This window comes from Haliotis rufescens, unplaced genomic scaffold (assembly GCF_023055435.1).
Source record: "Haliotis rufescens isolate VD_foot unplaced genomic scaffold, xgHalRufe1.0.p SCAF_18, whole genome shotgun sequence".
NCBI lineage: Eukaryota > Metazoa > Mollusca > Gastropoda > Lepetellida > Haliotidae > Haliotis > Haliotis rufescens.
This window is the reverse complement of record NW_025963868.1, coordinates 21655257-21681891: the sequence shown is the minus strand read 5'-3', so window position 1 is coordinate 21681891 and position 26635 is coordinate 21655257. Positions and strand designations below refer to the sequence as shown.

Sequence of the window (26635 nt, the reverse complement as noted above, 5' to 3'; positions counted from 1 at the left end):
TTATGAAAAAATAATTTTATCATCCTTTTCTAATGCACTTGTTTCCCCCTCATACAAACAGTTCCTCCTCTGATGGAGGCGACACGTCCATGACATGGAGGCAACAGCTGCAATCTCATTAAAATCAGATCTTTTACTCCAACACAGTTCCTCTCTGCATGAAGACCTCAGAATACCACCACTGGGGGTCTCGTCACGTGAATCTTCTGATCAGTTAATCAATGACAGTTCCAAATGTTAATAATATAGGTCATGCCATTATACTGTTGTACAAACGACGGAATATTTTCTTCCTGAGTGTTTTCTTCCATTTAATTCATAATTTCCAAATCAAGGGCATACAGAAATGAAGCTGAATGTAGAAAGCCGACATCTGCATCCTGCATGGACGGTCCAAGTTTATCCGATGCAACATTCTATAGAGTATAATCTTCATGCAGGGAGGTGTGGCATATGGGAGTGAAATTATATGATTTGGTGAGACTGCCTCAGACACAAAAATCCCACTTACAATATTGAACAGAACCACCTCCAACATCATCAAGATGAAAACACTGGAAGACATTTAATTACATATATTCAAATTCAGCAATAAATTGCAAATCATTTCTTTTGTAAGATTAAGTACAAGAGATCGATATTGATACCATGTTCCCGCATACAATAATTGAAAATGCTGCACAATTTCCCCTGTCCACCAAGAATAGAGGCTTAATGATGAAAATTGTTACCATCTTCATCCTCCATTATCCAGGGTGTTATATCATGTATATCTCCATTCTAGTAAGATAAATACCCTGGACCACTTTGCAACCAGAGCTTTATTATCCCAATTTTACTTACACAGTACTCTACAGAGCTGCCCAATCTACTTACCCTTGCTCATGAGTGTGTCAAGATGTGGGACAAGATGGTGTCACTTCTGATACAAAGATTTGGTGGAAAATATGTCCAGCATATTTATCATAATCCAATGATGTTTTTATACCCTGTATCATCGAAGATGTTGTATTGTCACAAAGTGATTTTTGTGAGTATCATTACTCCTACACGTTAACATAGCATTATGAAGGTCTTAGTTATAAGGAATGAGTGAGTACGGTTTTACATCACTAAATTCCAGCAATATCATGACAGAGGACACTAAAAACATGCTTCACACATTGTACCCACGTGGGGAATCGAACCTGGTGCTTCGGCGAGACGAGCAAACACTTAAACCACCAGGCTACGCCACCACTCCCTTAAAAGTAAGATCTTTTTTGAAGCAACAATAAGGCCTTGCAATAAGGTCAGGTCCAGTTGCCTTTATTGTCTTAACAAAAAGGCTGCAAAGAGTTGTAATTAATACACTCCACTGAAAAATATGTTCATTTCAACTCTTTGATGTTGTATTGAAAAGTTTCTGATCTAAAGATGTATACTACAAAGTAAAAGCATCGTCAGAACACTAACCTGAATATTTCTTTTTTCAACACCTGGTTGGCTGACAGATTTTTCTTTTAAATTCTTTAAAAATAAATGATCTGAATATGTGGCCATCTGCATCCACCATAATTAAGGCAAACACAATTATTATTCTAAATATTAATGCAGTTTTGCTACAAATTGGAACTGAATAAAACGGACAGAAAATGTAAACACTTGTAACTCCTGTGATGGTAAGTACGTTGCTTTTAGCAATATTCAAGCATTATTACAGACAGGATCACTTAAAATGGGCTGCACCCATTATGGGGAATTGAACCTGGGTCTTCGATGTTATCCCAAAAAATCCGGTCCTTGTTTTGTCCCCTTAATGCCATCTAACACCATCTAATAACGTCTCTCGGTATGACACGGCCGGGGATCGAACCACAGACAAATAAAAGTAAATCTAAACACACATTATGACAACAAGGAGCCAACACATGCAGCCTCATTAGAGACACTCTATCCACAGAGGCGGTCTGCAATTCTGTAGACAATTGGGTCTAAGTATTAAATATACGGGGTCCCATCAGGACCGTTACAGAACCAACTGACATAACATCTCCTGACACAGTGAAGTACAACAAGCCCTGATATGGCCCAGCCATGGTGTAAATAAATCACACATAGAAGGTAAAATATAGAATCAAAGAGCTACAAAACATGTTTTCATTCGGTTAGTTTGACCACGATTTCAATAACTGTAAATCTGGAAAGTTTTGCGAAAACTGCGAGTTTCATGCCGCAGTTATTTTTGCAGACCATCCACAAATACATGTAAAAGAAGTAAGGAAGCATATATTTCCTTCACTTCAACAAGTTGTCAAACCAGCCAGTACATGATGACACAAATACTCCCTCACATCCTGTGTTTCCCTCATTACACATGGTCACTCAGTGTCAATACTCTAAGACAAACTCTAAGAATCTGCCCCACTCCGAGCACCATCCAGACATACACCAGCCAGTCGAGATAGATAAGGGAGGTTGGAGTAGCATGTTGGTCAACTACAATAACTCATGCATCTACAGTTTAAAAAACACTGAGTTACCATTTCATCATACCGCTTCCTACTTGTAAACAATAACACCTGTAAAAGTATGTAGATGCATGGTGCTCAGAATTGACTGGTTGTATAAATTATCATACAAATCATGGCCTTTGTCATTTTCATTTGAAACTGCCTCTTCATGTGCGTTTTTTGAGATACAGATATCAGAGATACTGTTGTAAGTGCTTTGTTCACTCATACCAGAATGTTAGCTTCAACATGGATTGGCTTATACAAAATTTTACCTGACTTGAGGGTTTCTCAGATCTTCACGCAGTTTCTTATCGGAGGAAAAGATCAGAGACTGACAAACGAAATGTCAAATTGCCCCTTAGTTTCAAACATCATATACTAACTACTAGTCCCATCATGATTCGGTAAACATGGTAAAAAATATTGATATTTCTGCATAGTATTTCCTAAATAAAAACTGTTACTGTCAATATACCCGATTCCTAATTCCAAGAGAAACACAAATACTATGTACAACACACAAACCACAAGGTCATTCTATAAATAACATCACCTCAAAACATCTGACGGACTGTCACAACTAGAGTCAATCACATCTTCATTTGAACACACTTCTCCTCGCATAGAATCAAAGATGGAATGGCTACCATGGATAACATTATCAGCTTTAAAAAACATCTGGTTGCCATTGCTATGATTGTTATGGAAACCAGATTCACTTCCTAATGTCTGGTTGTCATAGCGATGATGATCATGATCATCCAACCAGTTCCTTTGGTTGTGTGGTTGGTTGAAAGCACCAACAAATGAAAGACTATCATTGTTACATGAGGTTGAAAGACTTGTTCCGTTTGAATTGGGATATGTATTGAGTGAAGGCAGGTTGTCAAGGAGATGGTTGCCTTGGAAACTGGCAACTGATGATTGAGGAACACTCTCTAATAGATTGTCTGTTGTACATGTTGTATGGCCTGCACGAGTGCTGATATCAAATAAGGTATCTTCAAACTGGTCGGAATCCAAATTGAATTCTTCAGAATTAAAGTCAAAATGTTGTGTATGTTGTTGCTGAGGATTATGTTGTTCTGCAGTTGTTGTTGTTGAGTTGTCATCATGACTCTCAACTCCAGGAGAAAATGTTTGCATAGGAATTTCTTCAGATTGTAACAACCCTGTTGATTCGTTCACATCATCAGGATTTATGTTGTCTGAATTCTGATTGGCCAATCTCTGGGCACGGGCAGCCAGCTTCATTTTAGCTCGGTGTTCCTTTTTCTCGTCATTGTAGCACAAAGCATATTCCAGTGATTCATACACCGTCATCACAAGACAGAACACACACGCCAACACCAGCACCTGCAACAGAGCACAGCATGGAATTATCTCTTAAAGTAGCAGGACATATTGCGATTACATATTAATTATGATTGTCTTTGTTTTGTTTGTTTGTTGTTTAATGCCACATTCAGCAATATTCCACCTATATCATGGCTGTAAATATATGAGTCTGGACCAGACAATCCAGTGATTGACATGATGTGCATTGATCGACGCATTTGGGATACAATGACGTGCATACCAAGACAGGGAGCCCAACCACCAATCCTGCTAGTCGCCTCTTACGACAAGCATGGATCTCTGAAGATCAATTCTAACAGAGATCTGCATGGGTTAGTTGACTTTGGGAAATGTGTAATTCTGGTTGAACTGAAGATGAAACACTTCCCGCTCCTTTAACAAGTGGGCAACAAACAAATCATTGATTTAAACCAACAATCATCAAATCCTGGGGTTAATAAGGGACACAACTCTGCACGGAAAGTCTCATCTCCTTAATCACTAGGCAGCCTGGGGTTCCTAAGAGAGGCAACTCTGTGTTTGACATGATGCTATTGGTTACCTTGAGTGTCTTCTGTGACATGGGTATGTCCGGATGGGCGATGACAGGTGGCGGCATGCAGGGAAGACTGTAGCTGTCATTGAGGAACTCACCAGACATAGCATGTGCAACCTCCCTGTAACCATGGTAACAGACGTTAATGAGAGAGACATATGCTCAACACAGAACTGTCAGAAGCTTTTACATTCTCCAGGCATTACTTCTGTGGACATTACTTACCATAAATATTGTCAGGGTAGACAAGAAGATGCAGAAAGGCAGATACAGAAGTGTTGCTACATCAGAACAACATGAATGTATCAAAATGATAAGTGCAGAGAAAGTTTAGGCAAAAAGACAATTTCAATATGGCTGCCATGCTTAAAACCGAAACAGAAGTGTGTGAGTATAATATAGGTCCACCATTGCAGGGAAGAGGTTTACACGAAGACATAATTTGTCTACTTCATCAGTTTAGTATTGATGCTGCCCAACATTCCAATCAGGAAGCAACAGTGACGTAAAAAACATCCTCGTTTTTATTTTTAAAAACACCCTTATCATGATAAAATGGCAAACTCTTTGGTTAGCATGAGTTACCTCCTCCTGGCCTGGAACTCTTCAAAAGTGAAGGGAGTGCCAAACAGTATGATCTGCCACTTCAGCAGGTGACCATTGATGAAGCGGCCATTGTCTGAAAATATAAACCGTCATCAATTTACAGTTCTGTATGCTTGACATCGTTGGATGGTTGGTTGGTTGGTTGGTTGGATGGTTAGTTGGATGGTTAGTTGGTTGGTTAGTTGGTTGGTTGGTTGGATGGTTGGATGGTTAGTTGGTTGGTTGGCTGGTTGGTTGGTTGGTTGGTAGGTTGGTAGGTTGGTTCCTTCCTTCCTTCCATCCATGGATCATCAGATCTTGCTGTTAATTCACAGCCCTGTCCTGCCTTGCTTATATTTTCAGACATCTACTGGTCACTGATACACTAACCTACTAAATTGTGCTGAGGACAAGTACAATTCCACATACTGCTGAACAAAGATCTGAGACATCCAATTACTGGTCAGAAGGGCCTTTCATCCGACCAGTCAGAGCATCGTTTACAGATCAGGAAAGTGACAGTCGGAATGAGTTTTCTAACCATCCTCGAAAACATTACCACGGGGGTAGTCCAAATGACCGTTATGGGCTGTACGACTGATTCCATGATTCACTTCAGTGGGATAAACATTTGAATGGAAGAGACTTTCCATAACCATGGGAACTACTGCCATACAATCTCGGCCATCTATTACATATTCCAGAATTTGTGCAGTTTTCATATCTTGAATCGAGAGCTTTGTCCAACTATGTTTCAAAGCGTAGTTTGGAACTGAAGTCTCCAGTTTGCAACTAGCGCTGTTTTGCTTGAGAAAGCTGCTTTCTGACTGGCTTAAGTTGACTTCTTGTTAATCATTTCATTGGTTGGTCAAAGTTTGTGAAAGGTTGTTCTGACGTGACCTGTAATGGGATGTCTTCAGTTCTTAGCGATGTCCTCAGTTCTTAGCAGAAGCGAGAACCAAGATTTGATTTGAATGAGATTGCCAATTCTCAATGCTTCAATATTTCTACAAAATGGAACTGAATAAAACAGAAAATGTAAACTTTGAAAACATTCTCGTCTCTTTCAAACAACAAAAGCTACAAACTGAGAGGAATTGTGAAGTAAGGATTACACGACCTCTGGATTAGTCTTTGAATATACAAATTTGTAAGGCTGTACTGGGGTGAACGTGGCTTCATTTTCTTTAGGCATCTGCTGACATGCTTTCTCTATTAGCTAATTGACCCGTGAAGATTCCGGGGTAGAAAAGGTCTTCATCAACCCATGCTTGCCATAAAAGGCGACTATGCTTGTCGTGAAAGGAGACTAACGGGATAGGGTGGTCAGGCTCGCTGACTTGGTTGATACATGTCATCGTACCCCAATTGTGCGGATCGATGCTCATGATATCAATCACTGGATTGTCTGGTCCAGACTCGATTATTTACAGACCGCCGTCATATAGCTGGAATATTGCTGAGTGCGGCGTTAAACAACAAACCAACCAACCAACTATTAGCTAATTCTGTTGTATCTGTTGAAATGATTAAAACATAAGTGTGGAACTAATACTAAGAGAATCTGTAAGTACACATTACATGGATCAAAACTAATCATGTTTTGACTGTTCAACCAACTATGATATATACCATATTCGCCGTATTACGCACCCTGTTCCAATAAGCGTCCTGACCAACTACTAGACCAGTCTGTAGTCTATAAATCCACCCTATGCTAAACCTATGAAAACACACAATTTAATTGATTACATATTTGACACCCTTTTTGACAGAAAAAAATAGCGCAGAAGGGGTATAATATTGCCCAATAATTATTATATGTGAAAAGAAAATTAATTTCATCGACGTTTTAACTAAATTTGCTTACTACCACTCAATTTCTAAAAACAAATTTAACTACTTGTTTATTGACTTAATAGGCACTCAATCTGTCAGTTTTCTAAGTGCCTGGGGCACTTATTACAGGAAATACGGGATATCAGTAACTCTACGAATGACACTCATTTCCACTGCTCCAGTTAGTTTGTGTTCATTAGATCATGGTAGACCAGAGATATACCATTTGTACTTTATCACTCAATAGGCTCTGATTCAAATGAAATTTACAGGTAACAAATCGGAAAATCTCCTTATTCTACCATGAACTTAAAAAATATTTGATTGATTCTGACTGGTCATTCCGGGATAGAAACTAACATTTTTAGTCCACTAGTCCCTACACTGATAACACATAGTGAAACACTTAAAAATGGCAAAGTTCTTCTAGTCCTTCTGGTACCTTAACTATTGGCCAGTTTGGCAAGGACTACAGGACTAGTGCCAATTGCGAACGCTGTCATTTATAGAACATACTAATAGCTGATGTGATGGCTGTTGTCTCAGTCATCATTTCAATAGGCATTCAAAAAATCAATAATAGTGTTTAGTATCTTTCAATATCCCAAATCAACAAAAGGCACCAGTTCACCACTCGACTGATCTGTAGTGTCATCCAGAAATATTCAGTGGTTCTGCTCTGGAAACGGAAAACGGATGGAGGACAGTCGGACTGACATGCTGATTGCTAAATGGGGGGACAAATATATAAAAATCAAGCCAGATAGCTACACTGAAACTCTTGTTAACCACACAGAGCAATAAAGGGACCAGTTTGCATCCATCAATTAAACTTGTCGACCTCCAAATTATCCACATGCCCAATGACAATTGTGACAGCAAATGTTTCTTGCCCAAAATGAAAGGTTACCATATTCACCATACTCAAGAAAATATGGTACTTGTCCCAGGCATATCAGACAATGGGAATTTTTGACTGCCTGGAAATTGACCATGAGTGAGTATTTCAAGTTCCAGGGACACCAGGGAGCTTGAAATATGGCACGCTGATATGTCTTCCCGTGGCGTAATATGTTTAACAATGGATCTGCACAAGTACCTGTATCCATGATGATGAGAGTCCACTCCCCAGTAGGTTTCTCCCCCCAGCATCTGACAGTGGAAAAAGTCCAATCTTGAAAGCCAAATGTTGAGCTGCAATGGAAAGAGGAAGCTGCAGTGTGAGCACGATGGGGGAAACGTTGAGGGCATGTGGGCATTCATACCAGATGTAGCGGGCTTCCCAATTGGTCAATATTCTGTGAGGGCACAGGTGGTCCAGGGACCTGTGAAGATCCGGGGTAGAGTATGTCTTCAGCAACCCATGCTTGCCGTAATAGGTGACTATGCTTGCGACTAACGGGATGGGGTGGTCTGGCTTGCTGACTTGGTTGATGTATGTCATTGTATCCCAATTGCTTGGATCGATGCTCATGACATCAATCACTGGATTGTCTGGTCCAGTCTCGATTATTTACAGACCACCGTCATAGAGCTGGAATATTGCTGAGTGCAGTGTTAAACAACAAACAAACAAATAAACAAGGTGGCCTAGGCATCACAGGACCTTCAACTGACCTCATCGTAGTTCTCCTTTAACAGGTGAGGTGAACAGTGCTGGAAACCAATTTCAAACCCAACAAGACCATGGGCAGGTGACCCATGAATGTTGCATGCCAACGAGCCTTGAAGTATTTCTGATTAGTGTCTTAACATCAATCCCAATACACTAAAATTAAGATTAGATTGGCTAATGAAAGTGTAGTTACTTCCTTTCATCCACTGTTAATAATGGATCGCTGACGACAGTATGAGAAAAATCACGAAAAATAAGAGATAAATCGGGTCTTACTTCAGTTGAAATAATGCAAACAATTACTTGAGAATTTACGAGGAACACTGAGTACGTAAGTAGTCTTAAAATTACCTCCAGACAGTCGGGCAGGTGGAGGCAAATTTCTTGCGGCCTGACAGAAAAGTCACCAGCCGCAGAGACTGGCAGGCAGTTATTTTAGAAAATGGAGGTGAAGTATAACTTCGGGGTCCGGATTAAGCCCTTAAATCACTGGAATCTTCAAGACTGTTGCTAAGCCACAGCAGTATTCCAGCTGTATCACAGAATACTATCACAAACCAGTGATTGATGTAATGAGTAACATCCCATGATGTCGGGGTCCGACTGACACGTATTTGACAAAGCCACCACATTTTACTACCCGATCCATTTGGTCATCTCTTACGACCAGCATAGGTTGCCAGGGACCTATTCTAACCCAGAATCCCCATGGGGTACTGAATATTTATATTGATTGAATATAATCATGGCACTCTCACTTGTCCAGTGGTCGAGGGGCTCCGATCACAGACACGGTTCCACTGGGGCTGAGGAGTTTGACACCGATGTGTCCGCGCCGGGGGGTCGATATTGTCACCGTCACCTCCACATTCTCCAGTATGTATAGGCCATAGCCATCCACATCCTCCTCAGACACTACAAGCAAAACAAACAGAGGGACTTATAAAGGATATCTAACTAAGAGGCCTTAGCAGATCAAATTGGGAAAACTAGTCATATTGTTCAAAATTGTTATTTTCTTAAAGTTACTATATTCCTATATTTCACAATCCCCATAGAGAGACAAGCATGCGGTACTGAGTTACTAGGGGTCTCTCATACCCTACAAGCATGGGGTACTGAGTTACTAGAGGTCTATTGTCCTTTGGAATCTTCACAGGGAGACAAGCATTGGGCAAGGGTGGGGGTGTCCCTGGAATAGCTCCTGCCAATGTTACACATTACATGTTTTTTACCTGTATGGGTGATCTTGAGTGGGTGGGTAGCCCCTTTAGGGATTGTCAAGTCAACACTCGTGTTGCCAAAAGTATATGAGGTCATCCAAGGTATTGTCTTCCAGATCTGAAACAAAACAACCTCATTAACAAACTCAAGTAACTAACTGGGCATTTAGTTGTATTCTTCATTACTGCTTGTTTATAAATAACAATTTCCAATCATCAGTTACGTGTGAACATGGCATTACTCATGAGCATACTGATTTATGTAAACACACAAACAAATGCCAATACCCCCCTCAAATGTAATGGAACGTGAACACCCTAACATCTAATATTTCATACCCAAACCAAATACATCACTGAATGACAAATGTTAAACCATCCTCCCCAGAACCCCACACCTTGACTCTACTGGCCTTGACTGTGTTTGACCATCCTCCCAACAAACCCACACCCCATAACTACTGGCCTTGGCTGTGTTTGACCATCCTTCCAACATACCCACACCCCGGAACTACTGGCCTTGACTGTGTTTGACCATCCTCCCAACAAACCCACACCCCGGAACTACTGGCCTTGGCTGTGTTTGACCATCCTTCCAACATACCCACACCCCGGAACTACTGGCCTTGGCTGTGTTTGACCATCCTCCCAAGAACCCTGCCCCCTGACTCTACTGGCCTTGAACGTGTTTGACCATCCTTCCCACAAACCCACACCCCGGCACTACGGGCCTTGGCTGTGTAGACCATCCCCCCAGAACCCAAACTCTACTGACCTTGGCTGCGTTGACCATCACCCGAGAACCCCTGAACCACACGCAAGATTCTACTGACCTTGGCTGCGTTGACCATCACCCCAGAACCCCTGAACCACACAACAAGATTCTAGTGACCTTGGCTGCGTTGACCATCCACCCCTGAACCCCTGAACCACACTACAAGACTCTACTGACATTGGCTGCGTTGACCATCCTCCCAAGAACCCCGACTCTACTGACCTTGGCTGTGTTGACCATCCTCCCCAGAACCCCAGAACCACACTACAAGACTCTACTGACCTTGGCTGTGTTGACCATCCTCCCCAGAACCCCTGAACCACACACAAGACTCTACTGACCTTGGCTGCATTAACCATCCTCCCGAGAACCCCTGAACGACACACAAGATTCTACTGACCTTGGCTGTGTTAACCATCCTCCCCAGAACCCCTGAACCACACACAAGACTCTACTGACCTTGGCTGTGTTGACCATCCTCCCCAGAACCCCTGAACCACACTACAAGACTCTACTGACCTTGGCTGTGTTAACCATCCTCCCCAGAACCCCTGAACCACACTACAAGACTCTACTGACCTTGGCTGCATTAACCATCCTCCCCAGAACCCCTGAACCACACTACAAGATTCTACTGACCTTGGCTGTGTTAACCATCCTCCCCAGAACCCCTGAACCACACACAAGACTCTACTGACCTTGGCTGTGTTAACCATCCTCCCCAGAACCCCTGAACCACACTACAAGACTCTACTGACCTTGGCTGTGTTAACCATCCTCCCCAGAACCCCTGAACCACACTACAAGACTCTACTGACCTTGGCTGTGTTAACCATCCTCCCCAGAACCCCTGAACCACACTACAAGACTCTACTGACCTTGGCTGCATTAACCATCCTCCCCAGAACCCCTGAACCACACACAAGACTCTACTGACCTTGGCTGTGTTGACCATCCTCCCCAGAACCCCTGAACCACACTACAAGACTCTACTAACCTTGGCTGCGTTGACCATCCTCCCCAGAACCCCTGAACCACACTACAAGACTCTACTAACCTTGGCTGCGTTGACCATCCTCCCCAGAACCCCTGAACCACACTACAAGACTCTACTAACCTTGGCTGCGTTGACCATCACCCCAGAACCCCTGAACCACACTACAAGACTCTACTAACCTTGGCTGCGTTGACCATCACCCCAGAACCCCTGAACCACACTACAAGACTCTACTAACCTTGGCTGCGTTGACCATCACCCCAGAACCCCAGAACCACACTACAAGACTCTACTGACCTTGGCTGCATTGACCATCCTCCCCAGAACCCCGACTCTACTAACCTTGGCTGTGTTGACCATCACCCCAGAACCACACTACAAGACTCTACTGACCTTGGCTGCGTTGACCATCCTCCCCAGAACCACACTACAAGACTCTACTGACCTTGGCTGTGTTGACCATCACCCCAGAACCCCAGAACCACACTACAAGACTCTACTGACCTTGGCTGCGTTGACCATCCTCCCCAGAACCACACTACAAGACTCTACTGACCTTGGCTGCGTTGACGATCCTCCCCAGAACCACACTACAAGACTCTACTGACCTTGGCTGCGTTGACCATCCTCCATGCCTTCAGCAGACCGAAACCATGTTTATGACTGTGGAACAAGCCTGCCCCATTCTTCTGCCAGTGGGCAATGTCCACATCAACCTGACATGAAAATACCCACAACAAATAACAAACACATCACATTACAAAGTCATTATGATAACAAACAATTGGGACTTCTGTACAGCGTTAGATATTGGCACTAGTCCTGTAGTCCTTGCCAAACTGCCCATTGGCAAGGACTAGTGGAAATTTGCTGTTTTTGAGGGTTTTGCTATATGTTATAATTATAAGGACTAGTGGACTGAAACTGTTAGTTTCTAACCCTGCTGTAGAAGATAAAAAGATTCAATAACATATTGTTACCATTGCAGCATGTACTGTCAGCTGCACTGGTGTTGGTCTTACCTTGACTGCTGTGAGGATGGTAAGATACTGAACATCCCTCCATGTCAAACAGGGGCGAGCCTGCAGCATGAGCGCTACCATTGCTGCAGCAAGTGGTGCAGCTGCACTGGTGCCCGTGTGTCGGTCAGTGCAGCCTTGACCTCCATGCTGTGTCCAGTCTGTCGTCACCTAGGACAACAAGTGGGACACTGTCAGTAACACTGTAGCTTTATCACAACAACCTTTCACAGTGGTTAACAGGAGGATCATCAATCCTCATCATCAGATGCAAAGATGTCAACCGCAAACTGAGGCAATTAGGAATACCTGTGTCAATTGGGGTATAGAGATTCCTACACGAGTGTCTGTCAGATACCATTTATGTTACGAGTTGTTTCAAAAGGTTTCTAATGAGCCAAGCGAGTCAGATACCTTTTGAAAGTAAAGAGTTCTAAGATAAATGGTAGTCCTGCGCCATGATTGTGGAATTATAGATACTTTTTTACTAAAAGCCTAGACAAGTCTAAATGAAACTAAACCTTGTCTAGTTTCCTTGATTCCACACAGCAGTAGAGGAAAGTTTCTTTTGTAGAAAGAAAATATATTTATTTACATGAAATGTTTTCATTGACTCAGTGTCAGTCTAGATAAATAGCACCTGACAGACACAAGTGCAGTAATCTGTTTCTTACACACCCTAAAATCACACCATTTTAGCATTGCATCAATCCATATATATATATATATATATATATATGTCTATTTTCATGATCACGGTGGTGCATGAATACTTTACACAACAGTCAGTTGTGACGTCATCCTGTCTACTGCTTACTGCTTACTTCCCATACCTAGTGTGACCCTCCACAATGAAAGTTTCTGCCACATCTGTGAATTATCAAGACGATGATGATAAACCAGACAAGACTAAAGAACAATAAAGTTTCGACACAGACTTAGGGGAATTCGACTGAAGTACATGTAACTCATCAATGAATTACAATCATGAAAGTAGTCCTGTCATAATTTGACATACGCTGAAAACAAACAACTATGTATTCCACATCACTGTTTATTGAGCAGCACTTTAACAAGTATATAAACAATGTCATTCAAACACTAATTACATCCTGTGAATTGTCACTGCTTGTGTCAAGACAAGCATTCTGCTCACCCATGTCATCACTGATCACACCTGCAAGTCCATACAGACGCCACCAATGCAACACGGTGCCTTTGTTCTTTGCAACTGTGTCAAAGGCCGACACGAGCCAGCACGCATGTATTGTTTTAGTGGAAGTACTCTACTCAGCGCTAATAAGAGGTGCTATTTGGTGTGTGATTGGATTAATGTAAGTTGGATTAAAGTGAAGATTCTCCTGTAAACCTGACAGAGGACGTTTTCTTTAGATATAAATCCACTGATGCTTGAGAGGAGGGGTTTGTTGTATTCATATTGAGTCGCATTTTTGGCTAGGGACCAGCAGTCGCATTCATTTCACGATGTACAGTATCACAATACTCATATTTACGTCGCATTGCGTGGAAACGTCTCACTACAGCTGGCTGTAGATACATGTACATAGCAGCTACTTTTAGTAGAGACACTACACAGCTCGTTATAACCATTAACCTGCCGACTTACAATGTCCCGTTCATCTGACCGGCCGCTGCTGCACCCAGACACTACACAGCTCGTTATAACCATTAACCTGCCGACTTACAATGTCCCGTTCATCTGACCGGCCGCTGCTGCACCCAGACACTACACAGCTCGCTATAACCATTAACCTGCCGACTTACAATGTCCCGTTCATCTGACCGGCCGCTGCTGCACCCAGACACTACACAGCTCGTTATAACCATTAACCTGCCGACTTACAATGTCCCGTTCATCTGACCGGCCGCTGCTGCACCCAGACATTACACAGCTCGTTATAACCATTAACCTGCCGACTTACAATGTCCCGTTCATCTGACCGGCCGCTGCTGCACCCAGACACTACACAGCTCGTTATAACCATTAACCTGCCGACTTACAATGTCCCGTTCATCTGACCGGCCGCTGCTGCACCCAGACACTACACAGCTCGTTATAACCATTAACCTGCTGACTTACAATGTCCCGTTCATCTGACCGGCCGCTGCTGAAGGTCACACCCAGCATGGAGGCACATTCCTCTGCATAAAATGGCATCCGGCCCATTTCATCCACCGCACCTGAAAAGTCATGTTTTCATTCACGTTTATTACAAACAAACTTGTTTTACACATCCAGATAAGAAGGCCACACTATTCAGTGCAGTGCATTTGTTTGTTGTTTAACGCTGTACTCAGCAATATTCCAGCTATATGATGGCAGTCTGTCAATAATCACAATTCAGTGATTGATATCATGAGCATCAATCCATGCAATTGGGATACGATAACATGCATCAACCAAGTCAGTGAGTCTCACTACCCAATCCCATTAGTCACTTCTTACGACAAGCATAGTCACCTTTAACAGCAAGCATGGAATGCAAAAGACCTATTCCATCCCGGATCTTCATCGGTCTGCAGTGCCTTTGTCAGTGTTACATAATCTAACCAATCATAGTGAAACAATCGGCGAGTACATCACCACTTTCAGTTTCAGTATACAGAAGCATATAAACAAACTGTGTGTTACAAATAGTTTAATATGCTCAGTTTTAACGAATTTAAGCATTAACATTGAAGAGATGCTACACTACAAATTGAGATACTTAGTGATTCTCTTTTGCAATTGTATTGTATTATGCAAAACTTTGGAAAACCTTTGTTATGGAAACACATGAGGATAATACACTCTTCATCATGTGTCATTTTTAAAATAATGTAATTTAACATTTTATCATACAGTCCCAGGAAACTCCTGCCTAGACTTATTGGAGCCACTGCATCAATGAGCTGGGGAAATGCACACTCAACTGCCATATTTATTGGATTGTGATACCAAGTCTATCAGTGAGTGAGTGAGTATTGTCATACAGCACTCTTAGCAACACTTCAGCAATATCACGTCAGGGACAGCAGAAACAAGTGAGTGAGTGAGCGAGCGAGCGAATGAGTGAGTGAGTTTGGTTTTACGCCGCTTTTAGCAATATTCCAGCAATATCACAGCGGGAGACACCAGAAATAGGCTTCACACATTGTACCAATGTCAGGAATCGAACCCGGGCCTTTGGTGCGACTAGCGATCGATTTAGCCAGTGGGCAACCCAAACGCTCATATTAGTTGATTGTATGGATAACACTATCATCATACTTTAACACTAGCTGTCTGAAACTAAAGGTATAAGTACAATCACACTACAACTGTCATAACCCCCATTTATTAACACTGGGGAGGTCATCATAAATTGCGATATTGATGTATTGATCAATTTTATGCTGACACTGTATTAATACAAATTTATTAATACGGATATGAAATTAATAATTTTCTGCCAAAGAAACGTGAATATTTGTAAAGATTACCATGGTTAAAATGGACAATAAGCAGAAACTGGATCAACCAAGTTCATATTCAGCTTTCATTTTACTTACTGGGTCTAGATAATAATTTTTTATCTATACACATACGGAATATCTCATTTTTTAATTAATTGATATATATCGACATATCGTGATACTTCTCGATACATATCAATGCTAAACTTATATCAATACTGACATAGATAGTCGCAGCACTAACATCACTTAAGGGCTGAGGTCATGCTGTATCACAGATCCTATTTACCTATTGTTAGAGTGTAGATGGAGTTTGCGTAGCCATCATAGTTACAGTTGTCCTGGTGACGACCTCCGTTGCCACTGGCAACCACAAAGATGCTGCCGTAACCACGTCTACCAAAGTCAACTCCATACTTCATAGCTTTCTGAAAAACATTTAGACATTTTATATTTAGCTGAACCATCTTGAATCACTAGTCAAGGAGGCCTGGGGCAGAATACACCTTCAGCAACCCATGCTTGTCTTAACAGGCGACTGTGCTTGTCATAAGATGCGACTAACAGGATCGGGTGGTCAGGCTCGCTGACTTGGTTGATGCATGTCATCGTATCCCAAATGCGTGGATCAATGCTCATGTCAATCACTGGATTGTCTGATCCAGACTTGATTATTTACAGACCGCCATCATATAGCTGGAATATTGCTGAGTGCAGCATGAAACAACAAAACAAACATAACAAAACACTGGTGCAGGGAAAAGTTGACAAAGTCCTTCAACATGTGCAAGGGAGACAACTCTTGGCTCTTTACTCAGTCCATACCAAAACCTTGACCAAGACTAGAACAGAAGTTTACTATACTCTAGCTTCAGATTGAGGTCTAAAATCTCAGACTTGTGATGCCAAAGTAAACAGGTTTGTGACAATGATATTAAGGATGTCTGCTCATCTGTATTGAGGCTTGGAATTTTTTATTCATATAATCTAGATGATTTAATCAATCTTTCCTGACAGATGAATGTTTCATCCACCTGTGGCTATTATACTAAAACAAATTTAATGCTATTAATCATACCTTTATGAATAACTGTTAACAGTGTGTTTTTGTTTGTTTGTTGTTTAACCATGTTAACACAGAACTTAGCATTAGTCAAGCTACATGACGGTGGTCTGTAAATAATCGAGTCTGAACCAGACAATCCAGTGATTGACATCCTCAGCACTGATCAATACAATTGGAATATGATGACATGCATCAACCATGTCAGCGAGTCTGACCACCCAATCCCATTTGTCGCCTCATATGACAAGCATAGTCACCTTTTACACCAAACATGGGTTGCTGAAGACCTATTCTACCCCGGATCTTCTTGACAAAGTCAAGTGAGCAGTGTTGTCACAAAGTGACTTTATATTCTACAATTGCTGCACTTCTGCTCTATTTACTCTTGACATAAGCAAACCAAATTAATTCACAGCTAGTTCCGTTACTGACAATTTGACATTTCATTCCCGGATTCTCAGCTGCAGTGCTTCATGTTGGAGACAGATGTCTTAAAATATGTTGTTAAAGGACTCCCACTACACGACAAATGAATACAGACAAATACCAGCTGACATCTTTAAGTGTTACCATGGTTACTGAGGATGATGAAGGTAAACTTACAGCTGCCATTATGTGAGGTCCGTCCACCGTCTTCCCATCATCGTCAGGTCCCCAGCTGGGCAAAGCAGAAAAACAAATTGGTTTATGTGACATGGGGATGTTATATTTCAGTTGTTAAATACCTAGCAGTTCTCTTAGAGGGGGCACGGCTGGCCCAGTCATCTAAGGTGATGCAATTTTCTGTTCAGAGTTTACCTCTACTTTCCCAACATTTGTTAAAACACTGTGTTCAGACAGACGTAGCACACTCAGATATCATTCTCTCACTGTCTCTATCATATCAATCTCTACCACATCTTCCTGAGTCAACAGCGTTAACTGACTTTAAAAGTCCAGTTTCCACCCTTGCCGAACTAGGCTGGAATTACGGAGTTACATTTTGGCTGGACTAACAATCAAAATCGCGTAATGAACTAGACATCCGGTTTTAACATGCAGATTTCAGTCAACTGCAGAATTTTCAAAGCATGCATACCATCAACTGGACGTCAACAGATATTTTGGAGGAAAATAGAAGGGACATAACTTGTACTAGCCACTGGTGGCGCTACAATCGAGCCCGGAAATTAGTTCGGCAAGGGTGGAAACTGGACTTTTAAAGTCAGTGAACTCCCATGCCTGAGGAAGACATCTCTACCATAACTATTAACTATGTTCACCAATCATATCAATGATAAGTATGAACTGTCTTCATCAATCATCAATGATAACTCTGATCATCAATTAGGTTCTATTTGAATTCAGACATAATCATGTTGTAATTTTTGTAAGAACTTAAAAATATATATGGATTATTAAACATAAAAGATACGTGATCTGTATGTTGTTAAACAAAAATTAAAACAACATATATGTCTAAACTTTGTAAACATGGAATAGTGAACGTACAGCACACATTCTTATATTCCCCCTTCAACATTCTGGCGGGGGATATAAAACAGCACTGAGGCATTTTGCTGACTCCCTATATTTACGTAGTGATTTCTTGAGCAACTAAATAACATAGAGTGACTGTTAATTGGCTGTGTAATGTACTTTCTAAAGTTCAAGGACAACACAATCTCAAAGTTATGTTATTTAAGAATATCTCCATGGTAACAATTGCAATAATTTAGCTTGTCATGAGCTCATTCAGGCCTTCTTCATGTGCTCTAGTTTATTTGCTCTGGTTACAACGGTTACCTGCAACTGTAGACGTCATTGACTTGCAGCTTCTTGTTAAAGGCCGCAGCCTCGAGACTGTCGGTCATCGGTCCGTCCAACACACGGATACCTGCCAGGACAACATCCACATGGGACTAAAAATGTGACTTCACCAGAGAACTTATTCAATATTTTTAAACATTCACAAGATGTTGATATTTGCTCATTTTCTCAGATCAAGGATTTATCCAGAATTCCAAATTGAATGTCCTTGGCAGGCAATTTGGGGAAAATCATTATTGGTCAGTGATCTGCAAGTCACCTCAACAAAGCCATAACATTAGTACTTACTAAATCATCACATCAACACGTATTTGGAAAATTGTAATTCCAACTTTGGAATTTTTCCTGACATTTGCAGACTTGGGGCCAAAGACATATTCCACACCTTCACACACAGATTCACGATAGAGTGAGATGTATTTACCTGAGACCTTGGCTTGGTGAGCTACCCCAACACCACACACGTTGTTGTTAGCCACAGCCGCTATCTCCCCAGCACACCGCGTCCCATGGTGGTTAGTAGCTGCAGACAGGACACAGCAGAGGGCAGTCAGTGGGTGAGTGAGTGAGTGAGTTCACACATGGATATATATACACACTAGTGTGAGAGAGAGTTGGATCACAGTGGATCAGCTTATCGTGGCAGGAGAGACTGAAGTGAAGCAGGTCACACATGTTCAACACTTTGATGAAACCCACGAGCCTGGGTATGGTGCTGACAAACCTAGAAACATAATCGGGGGGAGATCCAGGGTTTGAACCCACAATCATAAGTTTCTGGCGTGCCCAAGGGACACAACTCTGCACCACGAAATATGCCACCCGTATACACTAGTTTCAGTTTCATGTTGTTTAACGCCGCTCTCAGCAATATTCCAGCTGTATGACGGTGGTCTGTAAATAATCAAGTATGGCCCAGACAATCCAGTGATTGACATCATGAACATCGATACACGCAATTGGGATACGATGACATGCATCAACCAAGTCAGCGAGTCTGACCACCAGATCCTGTTAGTGGCCTCTTACGACAAGCATAGTCGCCTCTTACGGCATGCATCACCCGTATATATATATACTAAGAATACCTACTTATACCTTGGAACTTTTAATCACAAAGAGGATTAAAAACATTCTTAGTTAAATAATTATTATGTTAACACATGTTAGCTCCTTTATATATGAATCATGTTCCTCCATGACCCATACAGAAGCACCCACTTTGCATTCAGTGTTTGTTTGTTTTTTAACACCAAACTTCAGTATAATCAAACCAGCCTGGACCAGACAATCCAGTGATTGACATCAAGAGCATAAATCAAAACAGGACAATATGATGACAGTGACAGGTTGTATGGGACCTATTCTAACCCAGAAGCTCCACAGGGGGATACTGTAAATCTTGAATTCATACGTTTCCAAATAAATGCGACTACAAGCCTTTGCCTGCCCATCTTCAGACATTATAAATATTAAAAAATCGCAAAGAGAAAGAGACAAATCGCGTCTTGATTCAGTTGAAATACTGCAAACAATTACTTGAATATATACAAGTAGGCTAAAAAGAATCTCCCAAACAGTCGACCAGGTGGAGAACAATTTCATGCAGCCGGACAGAAAAGTTACGAGCCACAGGCAGGCCATTATTTGGGCCACTGTGTACGATACCTTTAAGTGAGTTGGGGGTAGGGTCAGGGTCATCATCATTGAGGTCCCAGCTGCCTTGAATGTTGTAGTTGGCACGGAGATCCTTATTCCTCCACTCCATGCCTGGGGTAAACAACAACAGTGCAAACAACAACATTCCCATAGAGTCTAATCATATCATACATATTAAGAGTTTTGAGTTCTGCTCTTGGAATGAACCTTTCTTTCATTCAAAACAAGGGCCAAATGATTATCAAACATATTCATCACATCACGATTAATTCCTAATGTCATCTATAATGGCTTCTGAGAACACTTGTCCCCATTGGCGAGACTGCGCACCCTGTCCAATAGATCAACCGAGGGCAAAAACTCTAATATTAAATCTCTATGCTGGGTTTAGAATTCGATCAACATCTCTTAACAATGCATGCAAAGTTTTATTCTTATATCCATGGCTGTTTTGGAAAAACCTGTCCCTACTGAAATCGGACAGAAGCAAACAGGGCTCTGCCATAACTAGTGACCTCTGAAGGAATGGCCTACCCCTCCAACCGCCCTCCCCCTTGCAACGCATGCACACATAATGCACACTAATTACATGAACAAATCAGTTTTGCCCAGATGTATTCAACTCGGAATTTCTCATGCTATTTACGACTTGTATCAAGTTGATGATTATTTGTTTTATCCAGATATGAGGAAATAACAGAAATAACACTCAAAAGTATCAACGGGATCCTGTTTATCACTTTCTTGTCTTGAACTTTATACAGAACCTACATTGTTTCCCTAATTTTAGGAGAAATTCCATAATCAGAGAGTTATGTTTATTTTACATACTTATCCTGCATTACATATTGCACATTCCTCTAACTACCGAAGTCCTAGCTGGAAATGAATGACAATCTATCAGCATCTTCAGTAACTCTTTGCCCAACATGACCCTCATGACATCAGGTGTCAGAAAACACGCCCCCTACATGTCATTATTCTCTTCTTCGCTAACTTAGCAGGACATGAGAGATGAGATCTTATGTGTTTTTTCAAAGATTCGATCCTTTGCTTGTTGAATTTCCTACTGTTCTGAGTGTAGTTGGTGTGTTATCCATCCTTCTTATCTCAGTGGACCAGGTTATTCAGCATTTCCAATGAATGGAAGTATAAAACCCCTGCCTCCACCTCGGGTCGTGGTTCATGTTGGCTGCCATTTTTTCGTGTCGGTGGGAGACATGGAAGGTTGTTATTGACATCATGTTTCATGTTTAATAATGAATGTTTTCACTTTTATTGCATTTATCCTTCATATTATCGAGTAATCAAACTCACTGGCTGTACAAATAACCCTGTGGTCGTCATTCATTTCCAGGAAGGAATTCAGAAGCAAGAGCAATGTGCAATTCATAATGCAGGATAAGCTAATAATTGACACTCCACGTGAGAGGTCGTTCTTCTAGGCTTGACAGAAATAGTCAATGCCCAAACCTACATCCCCACCCCAATCAATGATGGTGGAAAACATCTCTTCTTACCATCATCCACGACAGCAACGGTGACACCTTTCCCTGTGATATTCCGCTCCCACACCCCAGTGACATTGATGTCCATTTTCGACCTGCGCTTGTTGTTCTGCAACAGAGGGCATGGAGGTGAATTGTGATGTAAATTTGACATTAATTTACCTTGGACAATGTAATAAGCATGAGAGGAAAGTCCATGTCATGAATGCTTACAATTCTGAGACACTATACATAAATTCTTACTTCTTCAATACTTGGTGACAAGGGTGTTTAATGACAAGTCAAAGATTATTGCACTTTTAGCGACGATCATGCATGTGTGTTTGTGTTCGTGCGTGCATGTGTGGCTGCTTATACAAGTCCGGTCAAACGACTTCATACAAGTACCATCGTTTAACGCCTTTTGGTACGATTCAGCCGAGGATGAAACCCCAGACCTTCCGCTCTCCAGGTGGACGTTCTACCACTCGACCAGAGAGGCATTCATTCATTCTGCGTCAGGACAATCCCTGACAATCCAGTGATCGACATCGCAAGCATTGATCTAAACATCACAATTCGATGACATGCAGAACTGAACTATTTTATATGGAAAGGCCTTTTACTATTAAGTACTTTTTTATGGATCCAAAAGATTTCGAAATTGGGAAAAAGAAAATTGACAATAGTTTATTTTCTTTCTTTCTTATTCCTGCTTTTAAGCTGAACCTATTCCTGAAAGTCCCCAAGCCAGACATTGATCGACCGAGGTAAAATCCCTGTATACATACCAAGTGCCATTGCTGAGGATAGAAAGGATCATTGAAGTCTATGGAGCGCTTCTGCCTCTTTCGTACCACCTCTTGACTGAACCATTCCACGCCATCATGACCCTGGAGATAGTTCTCAATCTTATTCTTCAAACGTAAAAAATAGTCCTGGCTAAGTTCCTTTAGGCGTTGGTGGTGACCATGGATACCTTGTAAGTTCGGTTTGGCATCATTGGATTCCTCGAAATGACAGAGCACGTAGTGGCTTGGGAAGCTCTCAATGGTGAAGTGTGATGTTGAACCCAGGAATTCTGACAACGATGATATGTTTTCTGGATTGAAGTATTTGTAATTTAATTTGGAGGTGAAGTTTTCAATGTTCATCAGTTTGACCGTCCAGCATAGCGTTTCTTCATGTTTATTGTTGTGGTCAAAATGGATGACTTTCTTGGAGACGGTGCAGTGGTTTGGGAAGATCTGGAGGAGTACAAGCCATTGGAAGACAGGGAAGAATGTTTTTGGCATGGCCTGCAAATTCAAACAAAGACACATCACATCAAGTCCCATTCAGGGTTCAAATTAAATATATAGCAGCGATAGGATGAATATCCGCTAAAAATATAACATAACAATATGAACATTTCTTTTTCCTTTTTTTTATGTGTTTGTATCGTTATCTATCCTGTAACTGTCCAATTTTCGATCATGAACATTGCTACTTCTTAATTTCGTTTAACCAACATACTTGTTAATCCGACATAATCATATGCAACCAACCATGTCAGATAAACAGGACTCGACTGTACCTAAAATGTGTTTTAAAAGCAGGATTAGTGGAACAAGATAACTGGGTTCTTTTACAATTCAAGTTACAAATTCTGACATCAGTAAATATTTTGTAAAAATGACCCCCTCCAAAAGATGTAAGACTCTCTGTAGCCCAGCTGGGGAGGTACAATGACCTGCAGTTTATAGAGACTAGGCCACACCCTGGCTGTGCATTTATGGAAGAGAATGAAAAAATATAATTTAATAAAAGTGCTGGTCTATCTTCCATGATGACTCCCACATTGTTTTCTGAGATTCATAACTAAAATGTAAGAGTCACACATCGACAGCAGTAAAATTTTGTGAAAAATATCATATGTGATTATTACATGCCATTTGATTGGCAAACAGTTTGCTAGCATCCCAGAACGGTAATGGGATATGCATACAACAATACAAGTCAACCCATGAGATTAACACACATCGAGGTCAGAAAAGTCAACAACCACACTGAGGCACATTTCATTCTTATATTGTAGTGACGTAATCACACTTATCGTAATTCCAAGTATCATATACATTTCTTGGAAATAGAATGAAAGAAACATTTGGAGGAAATTTATTAAGCGATAAGACCTACCACACACAGAAAAAAGTATGTTTTAATGAAATTTGGGGCAATCGTGTTACATCAGGATAGATGGATTGATACATCCTCTGCGTATTTTGTAACCAAAATCGAGTCAAATACTCAGACAACCTGCACCACGAGGAACCATTGTTCGAGGTAAAAGGCAAAAGGCAAATAGCCCATATGACTCGGCTTTAATTTATCGCAGTATCTACAAATCTCGTAAACACACCCAAAGTCGACTGAAACTGAGCATCGTAGCATCGCTTGATCAAATACAGGACCCATTGCGTTATGTCACAGCTAGTTAGGCTGGGACGAGTCCAGATTTACTACCCAGGTACCAGACCCCTATTATCCAACCCTCCCCGGGTACCCAGTGTAAATCTCAAGAGTTTGGAACAAAATGTCTGATTGGGAATTGTTTTACTGCAGCCCTGGCCAAATGCATATATCAAACAATCAGATCAGGTGTACTCTGAAGTTGACTGAAGCATTATCTTCACTAAAACATATGCAAGTCAAAAGGAATGTGTGCATCATCAGAAAGAAATGCAAACATTGACAATTTAGTGTAACTACTGAGCTATAGTGATTTTTTTGTCATTAAACAATATATAACGTGACTAACCAAGTGTCCAGGTAGTCCTGTGTGCCCATGTTCTACTCAGGACCCACCCGACCCGAGTTACCCATTACCAGACCTAACAGCTAGGCCTACTTGGTTACATGTTGACTTTTTTATAGTTTCTGGAACTTTTGTCAAGTGGAATTACCCCTATACATTCATTCGACATTGTTTAGAAAAGAACTCATTTGTTTGGACAATGTCCCTTCACCCATCCCAGGTCGTATGTATACTGATTATGCATAATACACAAAAAGGAAGTGAAGAAAACCACAAATTCCACAATAAAAAATAATGTTACCGCGACAATATAGAGTTGCCCACTTTTGTGTCACCAGTGGCAGGTACTTTGTTTACGGAACTTGGTAACGATAACCCCCAAATCAGCATCGATCATGTCGATCAATCCTAATTCGTATGTCATAAAGGCTGTGTCATTACGATATATAATAAATAAACAACCGCGATAATATAGTGTACCATGACATTCAGATTCCAATTTTCCCGAAACGACGAAAAGATCGTGCTTTTCTTTTACCATCAATCACACATAAACGATGAATGTGGAATTAAAGTTCAGGGATAATAAATACATGCTTACCTATATATTTGAGAGCCAAGCTCTCAAGGTATCATTTTAGAATCTTAGTTGTTCTTTGCCACGAATATTTAGGGGAATTATTGATCAAAACAACAGCTGACAAACACCACCCTTATTTCCGGAAGTCAGTGTACGATAACACTGCGCACGATTGGTCATTGGCTCATAAACCGGTTCCGCTGTTGGTACGCGACGCAAGTTTAGCGCGATTTAGCCAACAAGCGGCGACCAAATTTAGTGATACAAATCTTGTTTAGGTAGACAGGAAACAAGTCTAATTGACACAGTCAAGCCCCTCACAGCGATAGCCCGTTCGCGAAGCTCTCTATACCGAGTGTGTAACGAATGTGTCATGCGCTGGGAAGGAGCTTGTGACACAGTTAAAGTCCAAGGGGAATAACTTGGTTTGATTTAGTTTGCAAACCATTAACATTTCTTGACAGCTCATTTTCCTCGCAATGGTAAAATTTAACCTTCCTCGCATTGTATTTGAAGATATACAAAGTTTCAAAGTTTATCCGATCATTGAAACATATATTACTTTCGACTATGAGTAACGTACGGTATTTGGAAACCATGTTAAAGTGCAAGTATATCATGAAGAATAGTAATATATTTTTCTTATTTTCCTAACATCATTCGATATAGCCAGTCTAGCCAGTATGATGTACAATACGATAGCCGTGAAAAAGGGTTGTAGTCAACGCGGCCTCGTGTCAGAACGGCCTCAATGCTCAAACGTCAAAAAGGCCACACACACAAAATCAAAACGGCCACAACAAAAAAGTAATATAACGGCCACAGGTAAACAGTTGAAATAATATTGTTTGTTTGTTCTTTGAAGCCGGAGTCCAGCTATATTACAGCGGTCTAAATAATCGGGTCTGGACCAGACAATCCAGTGACTGACATCATGAGCATCGACCTACGCAATTAGGAGACGAACCAAAGCATCATTATATAAAACCATTTTTTATTTTTTCATATATAATGGGTAGGTTTCTCGGCAGGATATAAAGCCAACAGATAAAAACGATATCCGTTGGGGTCATATGCGGATAGAGATGCAAATATCAAAGGTCAAGTAGGGACTACTTTCACTGTTTTTAAACAAACATGGCGTCGCCCTCGTCATTCGACGATCGAGTCAGAATTAACCATCAGGAATCTGGATAAACTACAGGGATAATTGCTATCATTATCAAAAGAACAGAATAATATACTGAAAATCAGTGTCTAACTGTAACGTAGCTAATGCATTTTATAAGTTTTGGCAACTTTGGAGATATAAATTTCGAAACAATTTTGCGAGGGCACT

At 41.2% G+C, this 26635-nt stretch overlaps 1 protein-coding gene across 1 annotated transcript; it reads right to left on the bottom strand.

Annotated features, from left to right (window-relative positions):
- On the bottom strand, positions 1-25556 carry LOC124148007 (proprotein convertase subtilisin/kexin type 7-like). The gene is made up of 17 exons (XM_048398398.1): positions 25318-25556; positions 22711-23217; positions 21953-22049; positions 20442-20543; positions 19198-19296; positions 18750-18840; positions 17568-17622; positions 16188-16326; positions 14544-14644; positions 12446-12613; positions 12032-12139; positions 9664-9769; positions 9187-9343; positions 7913-8007; positions 4975-5068; positions 4396-4510; positions 1-3851 (listed from the first exon to the last, which is right to left on the bottom strand). Exons 2-17 carry the CDS (start codon positions 23212-23214, stop codon positions 3045-3047), a joined length of 2838 nt encoding a protein of 945 aa, XP_048254355.1. The 5' UTR covers positions 23215-23217; positions 25318-25556; the 3' UTR covers positions 1-3044.
- Positions 25557-26635: the final 1079 nt, after the last annotated feature.

What these genes read in the sequence shown, in the direction of transcription:
- LOC124148007 (XM_048398398.1), bottom strand. Translation starts at nt 23,214, where the DNA reads ATGCCAAAAACATTCTTCCCTGTCTTCCAATGGCTTGTACTCCTCCAG. An exon ending in GCCCCTCGACCACTGGACAA is followed by an intron (nt 8,008 to 9,186) that starts GTGAGAGTGCCA and finishes TTTCCATTGCAG; the next exon opens with CTCAACATTTGGCTTTCAAG. An exon ending in GAGTTCCAGGCCAGGAGGAG is followed by an intron (nt 4,511 to 4,974) that starts GTAACTCATGCT and finishes CCATGGTTACAG; the next exon opens with GGAGGTTGCACATGCTATGT.